Raw genomic sequence first — 21,645 nt, forward strand, 5'->3', positions numbered from 1 at the left:
GCATACTGTACCTAAAGCAATCCAGCCCTTGAAGGCACCAGGTCCTAGATGACTCTCCAGCAAGGGCACTTACACTATAAAGAGTTAGGAAGGGATCTCCTGCGAGGCTCTTGTCAATCCTTCCCATGCTGGGAAAGCTCTCAGGCCTCCAACAGGGCCAGGGTGACCAGGCCAGACGTAAGGGCCTGGCAGCTCTGTTCCCACACTCAGACTTTGCTGCTGCCTAGCAACCAGGACAGCTCAGCGGCACTCAATTTAACAAGGTGTTTGTGAAAGCGGGTTAGTGGGGAAGGGGCTCTCTACACTGGACACTGCTAGGTCCGCCATGGCAGCTAAATAAGGGATTTATAGGTTCAGGAGTTTCCCACTTCCCTCAGGAACATATTTATTATTTCTTTTTGTCGGAGAGTAAACTCAGCCATCACAAGTTGCCTTTGGAAGGGGCTGAAGAGACCCATCCCCACTCATCTTGACTCCAGCCCCAGGCAGCTAACAACTAAGTGCCAATCATGAGGCTCTTGGGAAAATCCTGTGGTACCTCTCAACTCTTCAGATCCAAGGGAAACCAAGGAGTGTCCCTATTGCAAGGTGAGTGCCAACAGCCCTCTGCCATTGAGAGAGACCTGCCATCACTAAAGCCTCCCCCATACACATGCACTTCCGGCAGCCCTACTGCCACCCAGCAGGGAGCAAATGTGATAATGGATAACTACCTAATTAAAATGGAAGCAGAGAAAGACCGGTGCAGGGCAGACTCTTCTGCAGCCACCAGTGCCCAACACCCACCCCCCTCTCAGCCCAGCCCGGCCCAGGGGAAACAGCCCTCCCTTGCAAGGCTGGGAAAGAGTCGGAAAATAGATTTTTGTTTTTCCACCGTGTGCTGGGTATTTATAGACAAGGCCGCAGCGGGAGTTTCCATCCGGGTCACCCAGCGAGAACTGGACCAAGAACTTCTCTGGGCCCAACCTGGCACATTTCTAGGTTGGGTCAACCTGCCCTGTTTGAGGTGCTGAAATGACTGGGAGCTCCAGTGGGAAGGCAGGCAGAGCTGAAGGAGAAGGTGGTAGGCTTTGGGGACAGAAAGTGTGCCCTGGCACAGCCGGGGCAGGATCAATGTGAATCAATATTAATTGATGACGCTGCCTGTGACGGAGGTGATGAAGTCTGGGCTGGAAATAGGATGCTCATCTCTGCCATACTTGCAGCTAATTGGGCTCATTTCTCACCCTGGGCAGCTCAGCCCTGCCTGGGGCTCTGGTGGCATCTTCATCAGCTCAGCCTGCTCTCAGATGACTTGCATCCGAACCTCCCACACCCCTCAGCCCAGATGGGTCCTCCCGAGACGTCCCATAAAAACCCATGCTCTAGGGTCCAGCTACATAGGTCCCCAATTTTGGCTTGTCTTTCTGGGAAAGGTCCTGGCTGACTGAAAGAGCGTCTCATAAGCTGACAACTTATAACCTACACAGCTTTCTTCCCATGACGGGTTTCATGCGGCCGAGCGCCTCCCGCCCCAGGCCCACCCTGGCTTAGTCCAGTAGTTACTGCCTACAAGATCTTTCGGGCCTCATAGTCAGTAGCAGAGGGGAGAAGAGGGAGGCGTCCCTCAGTAGGGTGATAGACAGGGCAGGGGGTTACCTCTGCCTGGAAGCCTTCCACAAGAATAGCAACAAGCAGGTTGAAGAGCACGTAGTTGCCGAAAGTCATAAGGGCGATGAAGTAAAGAGCGGCCCAAGATGATGTGGAGGCCATGCCGTTGTAGAGGACTTTATTCCAGTCTTCCTGAGTCAGAATCTGTGGGCAGGAGACAGGGGTCAGGACTTGACCAGACACCCAACCTCCCCGACTCAGCCCTGCCCCCGTTGAGCCTCAAACCTGAAAGACAGTGACGATGGCCCAGAGCAGGGAGTCAAAATTCTTGCGGTCTGGCAACGTGTCCCCATCCCGTTCAGATGCGAACTTGCAACCAAAGAGATGCATGCCCAGGATGCTAGAGACACAGGGAGACCCAGACAGGGTCAGGGTCCTGTGATCCTGCCCCTAGCCCCGCCCCACTCCTGGCCAGCTGTGTGCTCACCTGAAGATGAAGATGAAGAGCATGAGCAGCATGCAGAAGGTGGCCACGTTGTCCATGGTCTTCATGAGCACCACGAGCTGCCGCTGCAGTGCCGGCAGGAAGCGCACCAGCTTCAGCACCCGCATCAGGCGGAAGGTCCGCAGCACCGACAGGCCACCTCCCTGCTGGCCCACAATCTCCCACACACTGTGGGAGGCAGGCAGCCTGAGTCCCTGCATCCATTATCCCTGACTTCCCTTTCTGAGGACCCTTTGGGTGATATCTGAGACCCAGCTGCCCAACCTAGCTTGGAGAAGGGTCATGCACAACCCTTCTGGCTTCGAAGGGGCTGGAATAACAGGTGACAGACAGCTCCAGTTGGCTTGACCCTCGGCTGCCAGCCAGAAATCATCACATCCTGGCAGCAGGCAGCCTTCTCCCTAAGTCCTGCCATAGCTAGAGCATCGAGTTATGGAATATTTGCTTTGTTCTCTTCTAATGAAATCTAAAGCCAATTCCAGAAACCAATAAAGGAGTTCTGGCCCTGGGCCAGAGGTGGGGAGTGGGGGATGGAATTTTTTCCAGGTCTTAGAAACCCTAAAGTAAGTTGCTGGGCCTCTGAGTAGTTTTCCAAGCACTTTGCAAGAGGGGAAGCTGTCTGTACCTCTTCCTCCAACTCCATTCGAGAGCCAGCTCTCCTATCCTCATCTATCCCAGGCCTGGGTAGGAATGAGGACAAGAGGTAGATGCAGGGAAAGCAGATGGAAAAGGGACCCAGGCTCTAGGAGAGCAAGGTGACGCCCAGTGAGAAGAAAAAGGAATGGAGCGCTGAGGCCGTGTCTCTGCTGGCACTGTTTCAGACAGAAGCAGGAAGGGGGCAGCCATACCTGATGACCACAATGACGCCATCAAAGATGTTGTAGGGATTCTTGATGTAGCCAAAGGGACCGTATACGAGCAGTTTCAGCAGCATCTCCAGGGCGAAGAGGCTGGTGAAGACGATGTTGCTGATTTCCAGGGCGTTGGTGAGCTCCTCGGGCTAGAGGGCAGTGGGGTATGTAGCAGCAGACTCACCCCCAAGCCCCACATCCCAGTCATCCTGAACATGGGGCCCCAGGGAGAGGAGGTTCAGAAATGGCAATCTTAGGGAGTATCTAGGAAGAATGGCACTCAAAGATAGCCACCCTGAGAAAGAGACACACAGCCCCCACAGGCCTCATCATTCCTGAGGCAGGATCTCAGGTCCTGAGACTACAGATTTCTTTAGGGGCTGCTGTGTACGTTCTGCTGTTTCTCCTGGGAGGTCGAAGACTTTTCAGTCCCTGTATTGAGGCCCAGGCCACCAGAGTAACACTGAATGACATCAAAGGGCTATCTATGGTCAAGGTTTTGTGTGCACACCCAGCCCTGTAGCTCTACATAACTATACAGATACCACAGCTACTCCACATGCCTGCCAGCTATTCCATGCACCTGACAACTACTCCCTGCACCTGACAGCTACTCCCTGCACCTGACAGCTACTCTCTGCACCTGACAACTCCCTGCACCTGACAGCCTGCTTCAAATATCAAAGGCTATGCTGGTTTCCTCCTACACACCACACACATAGTAAGTGTGCACACTCCAGGGCACATATGTGTTAATAGGCAGGAGGGTGAGCCCCAGAATAAGGATGCATCTGCAGCTTGTGCCTGATGGTATCTGGACTAATCCTCAGCCTGTCCTGCCATTCATTCTGTGACCTTCAGTAAGATTCCAACTTCTCTGGCCAACTGTAAAACACCGGAGGTAATTCCTTTTATGTTCCTACCCAAGGTCTGGGATGGGAGCAGGGATGCATCCTAGCGAGGCCCTTGGAAGAACAGATGACAAAAGCCATCTCATCTGTTTGTTCCAGCTCACTAGCCTCCTCCCTCCAGTGAGAAGTGCCTGCTGTATGCCTAGCAATGTACCAGGTATTGAAAGAGCTGTAAAAGCATGCATCCCAGGAGCCCTGTGTCTAGCTAGAAACAAGTTGTATACTCACTAAACATCTGAATAACCACAAGGGACCTTAGAACCTGCCTTGGTGCCAAAATAAATGATCCAGACAGAAAATGTAGAAGTTCAGGACAAGAAGATGGGGGGGGGGGGACGATGCCGAGAAAGACTGTAGAGAGAGAGAGAGAGAGAGCACTTGTAATGAGCTGCAGAGGGTGAATGGGTCTCCCAGGAGAGCCCTGGAGAGGGAGGGATGGCTAAGAAAGAGGAGCTATCATTCTGGCTTGGGGAGAAGGAGATGCATAGCCTGGCTGAGGGCTGGAGTGCAGGTAGGGTTGTGATTAGCTGAATGGAGTCACTGCCCACCTGACAGGCAAACTACAACCTGGAAGCCCAAGGTACATAGTAGCTGTCCAAGAAGCTGAGTTAAAAGAAACAGCCAAATGAGGCTCTTGACCCATCAGACAGACACCTCCTCCTGTTTACCCAGATGACTCGTCTGGCTGTCCAAGCGTGGAGCCAGGTCCTGGGAGCAACCAAATGTATCTTAATGGCCCCGATCTGTGTGACCAGGTTGGGGGGAGGGCAGGCGGGGGAGGTTAGAGAGCTGGAAGGAAAGAGCCTCTCTCTAGTGGGCTGGGACACTGGGGTGGGGGTGGGAGCATCACAGTAGATACACTCTTAGGCCATGATGGGGTTCTTCCTAAAGGCAAGTCTGAGGGTCTGAGAGCCAGCTAAGCAGTTATTGGGGGAATTCTTTTGGCTCTCCATTGCTCTGGCAGATTTTGAGCAAGTATTTGATTCACAAGCTCTAAGTGGAGGCACAAGAGGATGCTACTACCAGATCTAGTTAATAAGGCCACGCAGAGGCAGGACCTTTAGCCCCTCCAGTATTGGCACAGTGCAGAAGGCAGGGAAGAGGTCGTTGTAAGTGCAGATAAAACCCAGAGCTCAGACCTCCTCCGACCCTATTCTGCACTCCAAAATCCAGTTACAAAGGAGCCACAGTCAGTGAGCCTGCCCAACTCACGAAGCTCCCTTACCCAGCTTCCACCCTGGGCTCTGAACACACAGCGACAGCACCTCACAGGTTTCAGGCTCTTAGTAGGCTTCACCTGCTATTCACTTAAAAACCTTCCTCTGCTTATGCTACAGAGGAACAGAAAAAGGTAAGAGAAGGTAGGAATATGCTCTAAGGCAGAGGGCAGGAAGAACCAGAGAAGGAACCCAATTTCACGTCACCCCAACTCCAAGAACACCAAGCAATGAGGATTCAGATCAAAGCCACAGAGACAGTAGGGGACCCATGAATCTAGCTATCTGGTGGACAGAACATGTGATGTATCTCCTAGAGACCTGTGGACTTGTGTGTAAACATAAGACAGCATGAAAGCAGCATGAGGTACACTTACAATTGGTGGGTTTTATATCACAGCAAGTATACAAATTGAGTATCTCCAACCCCAAACCCCAAGTCCAAAGTCTGCAACTTCCTGAGTAGCAATGTGATGCCCAGAGTGGACATTCCTGCCTGAACTATGTGATAGGTCATAGTCAAAACAAATATACTAGCTAGACATGGTAGTATATGCCTTCATCCCCAGCACTCACCTTCAATCCTAGCACACAGAGGCAGAGGCAGGTAGATTCAATGCCAGCCTTGTTTACATAGTGTCTTTCAGGCCAGCCAGGGCTACATAATAAGGCCTTGTTACAAAAACAAAATCACAACAAAGCATGGTATACTAAAATATTACATAACTTCTAAACCAGGTAGTATAAGGAATATATATGAACCATCAATCAACGTAGACATAGATCCCTGCCTAAAGTATCTTATTATGTACATAGACATACTCCCAAATCTAGCGCTGGAGAGATGGCTCAGTGGTTAAAAGCACTGACTGCTCTTCCAGAGGTCCTGAGTTCAATTCCCAGCAACCACATGGTGGCTCACAACCATCTGTAATGGGATCTGATGCCCTCTTCTGGTGTGTCTGAAGACAGTGACAGTGTGTTCACATACATAAAATAAATAGCTAAATCTTTTTTTAAAGGAGAGAGAAATACTTCTAAATCTAAAACATTTCTGGTCTCAAACATTTTAAGTGAATATAAGACAATTCAATCTGTACTTCAAAAAATAAAAATAACTCAATTTGTACTACTAAAAATCTAAATGTGCAAACCATTTTGTAAGTTGCTGAAAGCATAGTAGCTTTCAAGAGCTTTTTTGAGAATTAACAAAGGGGGGGAGCTCTCTCTATGTAGCCCAGGTTGGCCTGAACTGACAAACCTCCAGACTCAGTCTCCTGGGTGCTGGGCCACCATGCTCTACCAGCTCCACATCATTGATTGGGTTTGTATCAACAGTGGTCCCTAACAGAACAGCTACTGTGTGTACACAGGTTTCATCCAACCAGAAGTTATCCTTGGAGCCTTAGGCAATATGCATAGACAATAACCTAGGGGCACATACAAAGACAGCTTATCAGTACATAGCAAAAAGCTCAGGGAGAAGGCAGGTGTAGGAGAGCCCTGGAAGGCTGTAACAGTGGTCTTCACCAGAAGGAGAAGCAGAAAAGGCTGAAGACCCCACCCCACTCTGCCCAGCAGCTTTGGGGAAGCTAGAATGCCTGGTGTAGGTAGGCTGTGGTCTTGGCACTTGGCCTCAGTCTTGTCGCTTTTATGAATATACATAAGGGCTGGGGCCTCAGGTTTTTCAGAACCCAATATTTCATCCCCTGGTTATTCATGGAAGAAGAGGAGGAAGATGAAAAGGAGGAAGAGGAAGAGAAGGAGGAGGGAGAATTAGAAGAAGAGGAGGAGAAGGAAGAGAAGATTAGAAAAAGAAGCAGAAGAAGGAGGAGGAGAAGGAGGAAGAATAGGAAGAAGAAGAAGGAGGAGGAGGAGGAGGAGGAGGAGGAGGAGGAGGAGGAGAAGAAGAAGAAGAAGAAGAAGAAGAAGAAGAAGAAGAAGAAGAAGAAGAAGAAGAAGAAGAAGAAGAAGAAGAAGAAGAAGAAGAAGAAGAACCAAGAAGCAATAGCTTCTTTTTCCCCCCAGAATGCCTCGTCTGTCCCAGTTACTAAATCAGAGGCTGGGAATGTTTTGCCAACACAGGACAACACATGGACACAATCTTAGTAACAAGGTTGCCCCAGGGACTGCAGGCAAAATTCTGACCACTCAAACGGGCAGAGGTAGAGGTTCTACTATAATCCAGCACAGTGCCAGTGGACTACAGATCTCCCAGAGTTCATTTCTTCTCTGCTCAAAACCTCTCTACTCAACTCTTGTTTAATCAAGCAAGAGATGGAGGGACAGGAGATGATCTAAAGAAACTGAGGCTTGGAGACATGTGGGAACCTGCTGGAGGGTATGGGCTTCTTTAGAGAGGTCTTTGAGCATATTTCTCACAATACCATTTCCCCTACACTGTGAAAGAAGGTTGACACAGAACACACACAGCCCCTGTGGCAGGGTTCCAGATTCCAGACACACACATACCCACTGACTTCTTGTCTTCAAATCCCTTTTCTCAGGTCTCTGGCTAGGTACTCACTGTCACTCTTAGATGTCAGGGCCCAGTAGATACATGTGTGAGAGGTGGGGCTGGCAGCCTAAGCCTCTGCCCCTGAGGCTCAGTCCTCTGCTCTGTGCTGACGCTAGCTAGAGTCCTTCCTCCCTCATCTCCCAATCTGCCCTCTTCTTGATTATCACTTTGTAGCAACTATAACCCTAGGTCAGCTGCTTGCTACTATAGCATCTCCCTTGACTGTGTTTTAAAGTGCCCTCTGTGGACAGAACCCTCTTGATATAAAAGTGAGACTGTACCAGAAGACAGTAGGCCTGCCAACTCTGAGTCTTTCTACCTATGTGACCTTGGGTATGTCCCTCAGCAGCTGGGACCGCCTGGGACCTCTCTGTGTTAAACAGAGAGCTACCACCTTGTGATGGGGTGCCTCTACAGAAAGGGTGAGTTCAAGCCCGTGAAGACTTGAAGCTCAGGTGGCCCTGTGGCTGCAGACAGTTCTCAAAACGTGACAGGACAGACTATCTGCAAGCTACAGCTTAGCAGGAGAAAAAACCTAGGAGCGACATGGAGCTCCAAGCCAGCGTCAGTCAATGGGTCAGTGCAGGTTGGGGCACAGGGGAAGGGTGCCCATGGAAATCACACCTGCATGCAGCAGAAACATAAGGGGCAGAGGAAGGAGTGGGTGGGGGGTTGAGGGGATCATACTTGAGACCCAAAGCTCAGGGAGTGAGATGGTAAAGGATGAGGTTGTGAGGCCCACAGGGAAAGTGGCCTCCAGCCGCACCCCAAGCTGGACCAGCCTTGGCCCACAGCACTGCCACTGATGCTTCAGAAGGGAGGAGATGTGCCGGGCTGTGTTTTAAGGAGATTAGTCTGGCTGCAGTGGTGGTGGCATGCAGATGGCTTGGAGGGGAGACCAATTAAGAGATACTGCAGCTGTCCCGGCAGGACGCCTGAGAGCCGGTTCTGACAGACAGTGATGTGCTTTTCCCAGGGAAAGGTGGAGAAGCCAGAGCAGAGCTAAGAGGAGGCTGGGTCAAGCCACTCCAGGTCTCCTGTGACCCCATGCCCCATCTCCTCAGTACCTGACAGCTCCACCAGTCCCAAAAGATTCCGCTCACCAATCTGGACTCCTCAGCTAATCTCAACCCTGTGTTGGCTGTCCCCAACTCCTGCTCCAAAGAGCTGGGGTCTAAGCAGGCGATAGAAGAGGTTGCCTGAGTTAGAAGGCACGTAATCTGGAGGGTGTGAGAAGCCGGAGAGACAGCAGAGTGACTGGGAATTCTCAAGCAATCTCGCAGGCCACATCTCAATGATGGCTTTGCCCCTCCCTCCTCAGCCTCTCTGATAGTACCTCTTGGCACACCCTAGCACCCTCGCTGTATTTCCCCCTGTGCCTCTTAACTATCGATGGAGCCAGCAGCGAACCTTATCCTCTCCACCATCTCTCCAGCTACTAGAAGTTTCCCAAGTGAAAACAAGCCAGGTTTAGCCAGTGCTGGCTGAGCTTCAAGACAGACAGCCCGGGCCCCTGCCACTTAAAATCCTGGAGCCTCCAGCCTGGCAGGTTAGCCTACGCCTGTAATCTCAGGAAGTAGAGGGATAAAGAGCTCAAGGTCATTGTCAGCTACAGCCACATTTTTCGTCCAATGCCAGTGACAAGGTAACCCATCTTTTACCAAAAAAGAAAGAACAAAGGCGGCAGGTTTGGGAGGACCGAGTATGTGGAGTGCTTGCTTAGCATGGGTGGAGCCTGGGGTGGAGCCCGGGGTGGAGCCTGGGGTGGAGCCCGGGGTGGAGCCTGGGGTGGAGCCCGGGGTGGAGCCTGGGTTTGATCCCCAGCACTGTATCAGCCACACATGGCGATGTACACACGTAGCCCCTGTCCTCAAGAAGCTGAGGCAGGAGTATTGCCACAAGGTTGAGTCCAGCCTGAGCTGTACAGTGAGTTTAGGCCAGCCCGGGCTACATAGTGAAACTCTCAACAAGAAAGGAAAAGGGATGGGAAGGAAGAAAGCAGGAAAAAAGGGGAGGGACGGGGTGGGGGCTCCGTTCTGTTCCTCATTCTCCTGACCAACCTTTGGCCTGAAGCCCAGGGTAGGCTATTGAAGGCCACTCTCATGCTATGGACTTCAGAAGACTCCTGCTGGTAAGGTCCCTGGTTCGGGTGAGTCCCCGTCGGTGTTCCTGCATCTTTGCTGTATCATGAACTGCTGAGCGGAGTAATCAGTCATGAACGAGGCTGTGCTGACCAAACAGTTCATGCATGCTGGGCGGCTCCAGGCTTGTCTTATGCCTGATCCACAGTTTCCTGTTCCCATGCAGATCTTCTTTTCTGCCCCGAACTTGGCCTTCCCAAGTTTCTTTCCCACCCTCAGCCTGCACCTTTGCCTCCCTCCCTCCTCCACCTGCATCCTCTCCATCAGTGGTCCTCATCATGTCTCTTACGCCTCTCTCCAGCTCTGCCCACATACAGGAGCTCTCTGCACATTCACCTACAAGCCCTGGCCCCACCTCTCCAGGATCTTTCTAGTCCTTCTGGTAGTAATTGCCTTGGCAGCATCCAGCTAGGACTGGCCTCTCCTGCCCTGCACCTAGCTTCCTTTGGCCCTACACAACCATCTCCTGTCTCTCTAGAGGGCCCCCTCTCCATCCGTCTACTTCCTCTCAGCCAACATATTATAGAGTTCATTCTAGGCCCACACCCTCCCCTTGCTGTGTTCTCTCCACCATCACCTCACTCCCCCACCTTCCAGCTGTCACCAGAGTGTAGAGGACACTAACCAATTGCCCTCCAACTCCCTGTCTCCTCATGCAGACGGCCAGCGTCTGCCTGATATCCCTCTCCGCATGGCCCACAGCCATCTCAAACTCAACACATCCAAAACAAACCCTTCACCTTCTCTTAGAACATGCTCCTTCCCCCTCTCCCACTCCACCATGCCTGGAGGCTCTGTCTTGGAACCTTGGCGTTATCTGGGAGTCATGCTTGCCTGTCATGCATCCCGACAGTCAGGTGCCAGGGCTAAAGACCTGCCAGTAGGATTGTAGACCTGCCCACCTCTGTTCTCATTCACCCATGCCCTTGGCAGTCATCTGGGTGATAAAGAGCTCCCCTTTCCCTCCCCCACTAGGCCTGCACCTACTGGCGGCTCAAGGTCCAGTAGAGTCCCTGCCACATCCCTGTCACACACACCTTGATCACCTTGTGCCTATATGCCACCCAGCACATCTCCAAGCTAGGCCTCCGGATGGCCCCTCAGCCTGCCCCTTTCTAATACTACCTCCCTCACCTGTTGCGGAGGTGTGAGCACTCCTCCTTTGTCCCTGGAGTTCAGCTCCTGGGATTGAACATAAAGTGACATTGAAACAGAACAAGGACATACACTGCCTGGGTGTTCTGGCTCTGTCCCACTCTCTGACATTCTAGAATTCTCCCAGTGGGTCATGTATAAGATGTGCACCCGTGTAGGACTGGGGAAGCCTAGAGCCAGGGCACCCTGAAAAGACACAAGCACCCCGTCCTCCAGATGGCCCCTCAGACTAGTAGCTTCAGAATGGTACTTTCTTACTCCCTTTACTCAAGACCCCTTGAAAATATGGAAGCAGGTTAGTCATCCAAAAAGTTTCACCCAGTGTCTTGCTAGGCCAACAGCCCCGTGACCCACTATCTGGAGACCAAAGGCCCAGGCCCAAGTAGAAGGCATCTACGAAGCTTTGCCCACAAATGTCATGTTGCAATAGCATGTGGCATGTCTGTATCTGACAAGAGTGTTCCCCAGCTTTCATCAGAGCTGAAAAGGAGCGTGTGAACCCCTTCAAACATCTAGGCATGCCACATGTGGGCCCCACCCCCATCTCACCGTCTCTTCCCTTACTGTGGGCCAACCTCCATCACATAAATAGAAACCTTCTCTGGACATACATCTGCAGTGACAAGATGGATCCAGACACTGGTGACAAGCAGGATTGTTCCTATTTTGTCCTCTCTTGGCCTAAAAGGCCAACTACCCCAGACTTTCTCTGTTCTTCTTCAACTTCTCCAACCCTATCTATATACTGCCATCTTGCTCCTTAAACAAAACATTAGCATCTGCCCTTACTGAGACTCATAACCAAGAAATAGCAATTAGTCTGTAACTCCAAGACCGCCACTCTTAGAGAGGTCCCAGGTGGGAGGGACAACAGGGCATGAGGCCACTTCTTTTCAGAAAGATAAAAGTAGCCCCCAGGTACATCTTCTCAAGGCCCTGCTCCCCCTGGAAGCCTGAGGTCATCCTTGCTGTCCTCTGTCCTATTAGCTCTCTGTTATGGAGTCTGAAGAGTCAGCGACTTGTGGGCTCTCCCCAGCCCCTCCTCTGTCTCCAGGAACAAAAAGAGAGCATGGAGTAACCTTTCCTGTCTTTTTCACATTTATTCCATCATGACTTTCAGGAAGCTTTCGATGAAACACAAAGCTGATTAAAAAAGAGAATCTTTGCTAAGAACTTAACAACCTAAGTCAAACTCCTTCATGTGCCTCTCAGGATCTGGCCCGAGTTTTCCCAACCTAATATCTTGTCACTTGTTCACCCAGCCCATATCTAGTGACTCACTCATTCTGAATGCCTGCATTTGGTGTCTGGTACCTCTGTCCCTCGCCCTCCATGCAGCTTTAGATGATTACACAGGGCACCCAGACTCAGCTCAGAGTCCATCCCTGCCCGACTCCACTTGGCTATGGTGGGAGCGTTCACCCCATGGAAACAGGCCAATTAGGTTGGGCTTGTTTGTTTCTGTAGTGCCAGAGTTTGAACCTAGGATCTAGGACAAGCTGGGCAAGCACCCAACTCTGGAGTTATATTCTCAGTTCTGCCTTGCTTAAAAACAGTTTTGAAGAACACAAAGACATCTCAGCAGTTAAGAGCACGTACTGCTCTTGCAAAGGCACAGGTCTGGTTCCTAGCACCCATGTGGCAGCTCAAAATCATCTGTAACTCCAGTTCCAAGTAATCTTCTGACCTCCTGAACATACATGGTGCACAAACCCACCCAACCACACACATAAACATAAAATAATAACTAAATATTAAATTGTTGTTGTTGTTGTTACAGAATCTCAGTAAATAGTCCAGGCTGATTTTGAACTTTCAATTTTTCTGCTTCAGCTGGGATGGCCAGCATCATGAGGCCTGGCTTATTTTGTTTTATTGAGGGCAACTTGCTAGACATTTATTAGCACCACTGTGTAAACCCAACTCTAAAACAAAGGATACAAGTGTGGGATGGATGGATGGATGGATGGATGGATGGATGGATGGATGGATGGATGGATAGATGGATGGATGGATGAGTAGGTAGAAGATGAATGAATGGATGGATGGATGGATGGATGGATGGATGGGTGAAAGAATAGATAAGTATATGGGTGGGTAGTTGATGGATGAATAGATTAATGAGTGAATTGGAGTTTGGTGGGTGGATGGATAGAATAGAATGAGATGGATGGATGAGAGGATAGATGATGGATGATGGGTAGGTAGGAGGATGGATGGTTGGATGGATAGATGAGTGAGTGGATGGATGGATGGATGGATGGATGGATGGATAGATAAGTGAGGTGGTGGATAGATGGATGATGGATGAGTGAGTTGGTGGATGGATGAATGGATGGAATAAAATGAAAGGAACGGATAGATAATTCTCCATCCTGTACTCCTTGTACCACCCCCTTAGTGGTGAGAATGAAGTTCTTTGCTCATCCTATAGTCAAGGTAATTTTCTTGCTCAGGGCCTCCTCTTGTATCCTTGTCCCTCTCACTAATCTTTCTGGCTTTTGTACCAGTACTTCTGGCTAGTGGTTAAGGGGTAGGGGAGTCAGAAAAGAATGGTGAGGCAAACAATGTCCCGGCCTTGAGGGTCTGGGGGTATAACAGGATGAAGTTTCCTCATTGAGAGGTAGGTGGAGGGGAATGGCACTGTCTCCAGCAACCAAACTGAACAGCAAGCAGAGAAGACAGCAGTGGGAGCTTGGGGAAGAGGAAGGACTAGGACTGAGCCCACCAACCCCTTCTCTGGGGCTCCCCAAGCTGATCAATACCAGAATTGGTGGATACAATCGATTCATCAAGAGCCCTGTGGGGAAAGCAGGAGCCTGGGGCCTACGAGCCAGCGCAGTAGCATCTGCAGAGCCTTCTTTCCAATCAGCTCCACTTCCCCTGCAGTCTGCTCCATCTGAGTCCTGCACTCCCCCTCCCTGCCCTGTCCTCCTTTGCATCTGGACCTCTGTTTCTGGTTTTATTGTCCTTCCTCTCTGCCTTCCTCTGTCTCTCTAAAGCTGTTGGTCTCTCTTTGTCTCTCTCTCTCTCTCTCTCCTTCCACACCCGTCCCCGCCTTTTCTGGCCCCTTCTGTTTGGGTCTCCAGTGTGCCCTCTCTGCATTTCTCCCATTCCTGTTTCTCCCCTGTATCTCTCAGTCCTTCATCCATCCTCATCCTCCTTCCGCAGCGCACCCTTCAGCCTGCTCAGGGGCGCAGATGGCGGGACATTTCACGCCACGGTGCCTGCAAGCACAGACCCATGGCAGCTTCTGGAGTTTTATGACACCCTCCCTATCCTCTGAGTTTGCCAAGCAGCAACCAGTCATCTGCCCAGCCTGCTGGGGACTCCCACTCAACCCCATGGGGCCTTCAGCAACCAGGTTCTAGGACAAACTTGTCCTCTACCGCAGCTGCTGCCTGCTTAGAATAAGGGCTTCCTATTACTGAGGGTTAAGGAGGAACTAGAGTTGTCTCCTCTTTCCTCCAGAACGTGGCTGAGGAGATGCTGGAAGCACTTCAACTAATGGCTTTTCTTTTCCTTCCAAAGGGGCATCCTTCTTGACATCTAACTGGAAGCCCTCTTGCTGCAGCTTCATCTGCCTTCAGCCCGTCTGACTCAGCTTCTTCCCCGTGCAATCAAAGCCTCCACCAGCAGCATCTGGCCAGGCAGGGACTGCTGGATGCATTCCCCCCCCCAGTGGGGGAGGGGAGGGCACCAAAAATGTGTTCCCTTGGGAGACAGGGACTTAAACCAGTGCTGAGTGAAGCGGAGGAGGTGAGTGAGTCTAAGGGATCCAAGGTGGTAGAGGTTAGGGGTTTCCATCTCTTGAGTCACAGAAGGGGCAAATGCTGTACCCACCCTCCCCCAGCCACCTGGCAGAGTAGAGCACCTCTCTGCGGGAGGCTGGCAGAGCCAGCGTGTGCATACATGCCCACACCCCACGAGGCCCAGACACAACACGCCCACCCAGTGCCATGCACGGCCACCCGTTGGCACTGCAGCCGGTGTGTGGTTCCACACACACCTCACTGACACGGGGGAAGAACAGTGCAAGGCATAGCTGCTCTATACTGGGTTATTCAAGCAAGAGAGAAGGGAGCCAACAGGCGTGAAAAAAACGAGGGGTGAGCCTGGCCAGACAGAGCAGCTGAAGGAAGAGCCAGATACCCAGGACATTTCCAGGGCAGAGGTTGGTGGGGTGAGAGTACAGAAGTTCAAAACCCTTGGGAAAGTGAACACTTTGCTGGCTTTGCACCCCCACCTCTGGCTCAGCCCATCCTGGTGGAGACGCTCCTCCACTCCGCTGCGACTGCCACAAGCTCCCCCATGCCTCCCTGTCAGTATGGCGATCTGGCAGGAGGAACTCACATGCTCACTCCCAGACCAGAAAAGGTGAGATTCGGGTGGTCAGTTCCCTCCCTGCTACCTCAGGGTGTCGAGACTTCCCAGATAAACAGCATAAGAGACAATCACACAGGAGGACCTACATACAGCCCGACTGGCCAGCATCTTCAGACAGCCCTGAATATGTGCATAGGCCGGCGGGGTCCCCCCCCACCCCCGACTTGACACACATTCCACCTGCACAGCTTAGAAGTAGCTTCCTCTCTCAGCCCAGACTCTGAAGCTGGCAGCCATCACCCCACAGAACAAGCTTCCCTCTTCCACATGACAGTCCTCCAAATATTTGAAGACAGCTCACCGTCCCTGCTGAGCCTCCTCTTCTCCTGACTAAACACCCTCCTCCTTGGAGCAGCTCCTCACACTCACCGATTTCAAGCTGCCTGGCTAGAGCCTCCCTGATTTACAGCAAGGTTCTGACCTGAGGCCAAGCCGAGACTGCCTGGCCTGCTGCACCCTGATTTTCTCTCAAGCATAGCCACTCAATATCATCCTGTTCCTACGTCTACTTGCACGGCCCTCCTGCCTGTTAGTCACCCTCTACTAACTGAGAAAACACATCCCTTGCCTGCCTTGCCTTCTCTGAAAGAAGAGACCAAGAGACCCAAGTCTTCTGGCGGCTTGTTACCCCATGTGCTCATTACATATACACATAAAGCCTCCCTCTTCTGAGAAGCCTTCCCAGATAGGACATACCTGTGCCTGTCTGGGCAACCTCCACATTCAGAAAACAAATAATCATCATTGTGCTCACCCGCTAGAAACCCCCACCCATCACTGCATCTCTCCATCCCCTCTCCCAGCTGCAAAGAGGAACCAACCCTAGGGAAGAAGCAGTTGTCTGGAGCCAGCCTGGGCTGCATTCCTACCTGCTCGTGGTACTCGATGCCCATGCTGAGTGTATTGACCAGGATAGCAATCATGATTCCCCGGCCAAAGTATTTGCTATCTACGATCTTCCGGAATGTGTCGCAGATCAACCTCCAGAAGGCCAGCACAGAACTAGGCTCTGCATCTGGGCCCAGGCTCCGCCGTCGCCGGCTGTGGGGATCCCGGAGGTCACTGTGCTGAGCGTCCTGTGTAAACTCATACACAGCCTCACTGTCTGAGTCAGGCATTTCATGGTCAGCGGACTCTGGCTCCCCTGCTCCTGCCCGGGCACAGTAGGGACAACTGTCCGGCCCACACGCTCCGCTGTCTGCCTTGGAGCAAGGGCTGGAGATTTTGCAGGAGCTATGGCAGGCTCCTGGAACAAAAAAGTAGGTGTTAGAGGCTCATTGGGAGCTCCCTGTCCTAGGGGGATGTAGGCCCTGCAGGAGGGAGTCTGGGGTTCCTATGACCAGGCACTTAATGAATGGGACATTTCTGAATAACAAAATACCCCAGTGTCACCAGTACCCTATCGATGGTCACTTCTAAGCATCCTAGGATTGAGATAGAGAAGTAGCCACCATGTCCTCTGTGGTCCTGTACAGATCCTATGTTTTAAGAGCTTTCTGCCAGGAACCTAGACTATCTCCCCACACAGTGCTGAGTAGCATTTCCCAGGGGATCTTTGGGACCCACCCACACATGCACATGTCTTCTCACACAAAGCAGATACACATATTCACATACTACATGCACATACTGACATACTGTGCACACGTATCGTGGGCACATGCTACTTGTACAACACAATAAATATACACCAAACATGTATACCTAAACACATTTGTGCTGTGCAATTTTATTATACCAGACCCACGCACATATGTGCATATGCACACACCAGGAAGGAGCACCATACCCAGACACTTGCACCCTCAATTACACACACACACACATGCAGCTTCCCCATCCTTCATGCACACTAGCACACATACGTATATCAAGTGTGTTCTGAATACACACAGGGACATACCCCCAAGGCATCTCCTGTCCATCTAACCTCTGTTTTGGTCACAGGATATAAGAAATTAGTGACACCTTTGAGACCACTCATTTAAGATACATATGAGGAGGTCCTTGACTCAAGGCCTGATCCCTAGTAGGCACAAAATGACACGTCCCTTCCTCCAGAATGCATCTGTATACCACAAGACATCAGTAAACTCCCACAGTAGTGATGGTCTCAAACCCACCTACAGTGGAAAGTGGAAGCCCGCGTGTGAGACGTGACTAGCCCACGACCCAGGGCCAGCCAGTGGGAGAGCTAGCGTAAGAACCTTTCCCTGTGTTCCTTGGTGACATTTTCTGGTCCCAGGGGACATCTCACTTATCCCATTACCTTCTGTCACCGCATCCTCCCTGAAACACAAGGCCCCGGGCTGTGTCTGCCCGGGTAGCCCGCCCACAAGCATCAAGCATTACTACTCCCCCAGGTCGCAGAAGTTCTACCCACAGGCTAGCTGCTTTCAGCACCGGCTGCTCCTGCTTCAGGTCTCTCTGTTTACAGCAGTCACCTTGTGAGGCACCAGACTGCCACAGTCACACACCATTTCTCCCCCGCTGAGCCTTGGGACAAAGGACACAGAGTGGGCTGCAGAGTCAGATGGTCTTGAGGTCAGACTCCTAGCCTTTTCTCTTGTGCATACAGCAAGAGTGCCCGGAAGCTTATTACCAACCTGTCCAGAGAACTCAAGCAGATCTTGCCTGCAAAGCATGTGACAGGCACTCCATCGGGCAGCAGTGGTTAGATGTTATGGCCCGAGGCATAGAGTGCAGCTCGTGGTAGGTATGCATGTGTGACCGCTCTCATTATTCCTAATGTACACAGTAATCATAACTCCCATTTGAACGGATGAAATAAGTAAGGCTCAAAAGAAGTAACAGGATTGGTGGACGGTGCCAGGGCTACAAGAGGCAGCGTGGGAACCTGGAAACCGGGCCCTGGGTCCTTAGACTCCTAGTCTTCTAAATTACCACCCAGCCTCCAACTGTGGGGTCCCAGCACACCCACCCACGCTCTCACCCGTACTCTGTGTCTCCAGGAGCTTGTGCATGGAGCTGAAGGGCCCAGGTGGGATGTTGAAGCTGGTGAGGGTGGGGGGCCCAGGGCTGGGGGCCACCTCCACTAGTGCCTTATCCTTCAGCATCTCTGGTGGAGGGCTGGTATGCACAGTGGGGTATACCTTCCCACTACCCACAGTCCTGCCAGATGCCTCCGATGGGGACCTGGGAGGGGGTGCCTGGCAACGGACTGGCTCCAAGTGGCAGTCAGCATGGTAGAAGCTGTGTACAGACTCCGCACCCCTCGGAGGGCCCCCAGAGGGAGTGGGTGTAGAGGGTGGTGGTAACATGAACCGGCGAGACCCATTGGCATCCCTGTCCTGGATCTCTGGGCTGGCCCGGGGAACTCTGAGCGTCCCATTACCCAGGTGGTAGTGGTGATGGTGGTGGTGATGGTGGTGGACCAGGTGGTGGACAGACAGACGACGGTGTGAACGAGAGCAGCTGCCACTGGGCTGGGGCTCCTGCCCACTACGGGTCACTGGGCTGCTGAGCAACCCAGCCCGCACTCCTACAGCCCTAGAGACCTGGGCCAGCCTGCGGGCTGTTTTGCGGAGGATGTACACCAGGTACTTGAGTAGCTCCTCATAGCAGCTGCCTGGCTCAGAGAAGCTTGCCAGGGTGCTAGCATTGGACAGGAATCGTACACGCTGCTCCCGCATCAGCTGACTCTCCCGCTGTTTGGTCTCGGAGAACTGCGTGGCAATCACCACCAGGCACAGGTTGATCATGAAGAAGGAGCCCACCTGCAGGGGTGGGGACAGAAAGAGGAGATGTCCTGAAGAAAAGCGAAACTCCATGCCAGCTGCCACAATCAACAGAGTCCTTGGGGGCCAGGCATGGGGTTTGCAACAGTCCAAGCCTTATCCCACTACTGCAGGAATATCCTACTTAAAATGTGTATGCATATGGGTCCTAAGGCATCTCCCCAATTTTATTAGAAGAGAACACTGTAAAAATGGATGCAATACTGGGAACACATAACCTTCCACCGGATTAACCCTTGTATCCATTCTTGCTTCGTGACCTTGGGTAAGACTCTTAACCACAAAACGTCAGTACCCTCATCTGAAAAGGAGACTACAGACTAACAAACCCGTCCCCAGTCTCCAGCTCTGTGCCTCAGTTTCCCCTGTACCCTGGGTAACCTGTTGTTTAGACAACAAGCCTAGGCGATGGCGATATTTGTGCGAACAACGCGGACTCCCCCCACCCCAGCTCATGTCCTAGTAATTATGATAATTAGCTTCACTAGTGTGATTCCAGAGAGCTGTTTGGGAAGAATTTTCAGGAGGTGTGTGGGAGGGTGGAAACTAGGCCCCTGATGTCCCTGTCTACCCCTCCCCCACCCAAGCACTCCAGAGGACGGCAACAATTTATCAGATGATGCCTGAAGTACCTGCTTCGCCCTTGTGGCAATGGTCAGGGATGCTACATGTCCCTAACCAACCTTTGCTCCAAGCCTGGTCATTCTTTCATACCAGGGAAAGATGGCAGTCCAGGGAACTGCCCTTTCTCAGAGCCTACAGGCTGTCGCTCTTCCCTCCTGGAGTAGAGCCATTCTGTCCTCAGCTCTCTGAAGCTTGTCCCAGGTCCCTGGTGATCTTAATTTTGTTCTTAATCTCTTTCTCTCAGTAGCTGACCCTCCACCTGGCTCTGCCTTGGCCTCTTGGTGACATGAATTTGGAGTCGGGAACCTGAAGCTACCATCTCAACTCTAGCCCCAACTTCATATGTAATCTCAGACCAGTGGCCAACCCTCTAGAGCTCTGAGTTCTCACTTAGAAGCCAGAGACCTTGAAAGGCCCACCTCACAGGAGTGGATAAGGAAGAACAGCCTCACCGGCATTGGCAACCCTCCTGGCAAGACTGATCCACAGCTCAGACACGGTAGGGACAGATAAAGGAGGGAAAGCAGTTTTCCTTGCTTGAAAAACAAAGGTGGCAACGAGGTTGTGGTGAGTATTAAATACTCAGCCCCCAGGAAGTGCAGAAAGCACACAGTAAATGCTCAATAAATATCAGCTGTTAGTGGTAGCCATGAAAGCATCTGCTATGAGTGCTAGCAATTAAAATGATTAAACAATGCTGCTTTGGCCTGTCCTCTCTGCCATCACTAAGCCCTGGAATTTCAGAGCTAGGGGGGAATGAGAGATCTCTCAGTATTTCTTAATACTGGTTGGAATCTGGTGTGCATGATTCTTCGCTTGTAAGTGTTTCAGGATGTCGAACATCTTTCTCTTTCCCAACCGAATATTGGCAGGGCTTCCCTAGGGCTCACAAATACAGAACCATACTTGACCATTTCCGAGCACCCCCAGGGAACACACCCCCCCACACACACACTTTGCCGGTGAAGAATCTGAACCCCCCACACACACTTTGCCAGTGAAGAATCTGAAGCTGTTAGTGGCGATGGGGCCTCAAAGAGGGTGACTTACAAAAAGTCCTAACAGTAGCAGGTGGTAGAGTCTGGCTTGTGGTCTGGGATTTCTCCTGACTTACCTGTTATCTTTCCCACAGTATGGTAGATGCTGGCAACCCTATGGGACTTGAGAGCTAAGAACTTCCCATCTATTCTCAGCCTCCACCTATGTCCCTATGATCCCCCACTCCCGTGAACGTTGAAGGAGTCACTCACGATGATGAGAAGAATGAAGTAGATGAAGTTGTAGAAGGAGTGAGCATCCATCACAAAGTACATGATGTCCACCCAGCCCTCCAGTGTGATGACCTGTGGAGAGGCAAGAGAGATAGATGGCTGACTCTGGCTGGCACCACTAAAGCCTCCTCCCATCTGTTCCACTACCCTAACCACCACCCTAACCCCGAGGATGAGCACTCCCAAGTCACTCCCTGTGACTGTTCTGGGCAACACCCCAGGGCCCATGTGGCCCCACCTGGAAGATGGCGATCCAGGCATAGCCAATGTTGTCAAAGTTGATGGCGCCTTTGAAGGGGTTGTGCTCGCCTGCAGAGCAGTTGGTATAATATTGGTTCCAGTTGACACAGGTGGTGTTGCTGGAACTGTTATAGGCCTCATAGTCCAGACCACAGGGTGGGCCACCACCTCCTTCCCCACGCAGTGTGGGCACACTCCTGCAGGATCGCATGCCGTTCTCCCGAGGCTGAGAGCAGATGAAGGGGCTCTCATCCTCATTCTCTGTCTGGTAATAAGGCTCCAGGTCCACGCTCAGGGGGCTGCAGGGGGAGGGGGAGACAACAGAGAAACCAAGTAAGACAGCTCTCAAGGAGACTGATGCTTCTTTTCTACCTACTTCCTCCCCTCCCTCATCCCTCCTTTCCTTCCTTCTTCCCTCCTCCCTTCCTTCTTCTCTCCCTCCCACCCTCTGCCCCGTTTCATTCTTTTTCTCTTCCTC

The 21,645-nt window shown here is 51.7% G+C and overlaps 1 protein-coding gene across 30 annotated transcripts in view; it reads right to left on the reverse strand.

Moving 5' to 3' along the window:
- The window catches only part of CACNA1G (calcium voltage-gated channel subunit alpha1 G), a gene marked incomplete at both ends in the record, with an annotated part of 63,663 nt that overhangs the window by 30,958 nt on the left and 11,060 nt on the right, over positions 1-21,645 (reverse strand). For 29 of the 30 annotated variants that reach the window (XM_080922965.1, XM_080922962.1, XM_080922952.1 and 26 more), the window contains 8 exons: positions 1,639-1,794; positions 1,876-1,990; positions 2,078-2,263; positions 2,944-3,095; positions 16,144-16,520; positions 18,228-19,011; positions 20,907-20,999; positions 21,166-21,466. In XM_080922965.1, the coding sequence (XP_080779091.1) occupies positions 1,639-1,794; positions 1,876-1,990; positions 2,078-2,263; positions 2,944-3,095; positions 16,144-16,520; positions 18,228-19,011; positions 20,907-20,999; positions 21,166-21,466 (2,164 nt within the window). The remainder of the gene's footprint in view (positions 1-1,638; positions 1,795-1,875; positions 1,991-2,077; positions 2,264-2,943; positions 3,096-16,143; positions 16,521-18,227; positions 19,012-20,906; positions 21,000-21,165; positions 21,467-21,645) is intronic. The other variant, XM_080922957.1, reaches the window with a different exon arrangement.

Source organism: Micromys minutus (genome assembly GCF_963924665.1).
Source record: "Micromys minutus genome assembly, chromosome: 10".
NCBI classification, from domain to species: domain Eukaryota; kingdom Metazoa; phylum Chordata; class Mammalia; order Rodentia; family Muridae; genus Micromys; species Micromys minutus.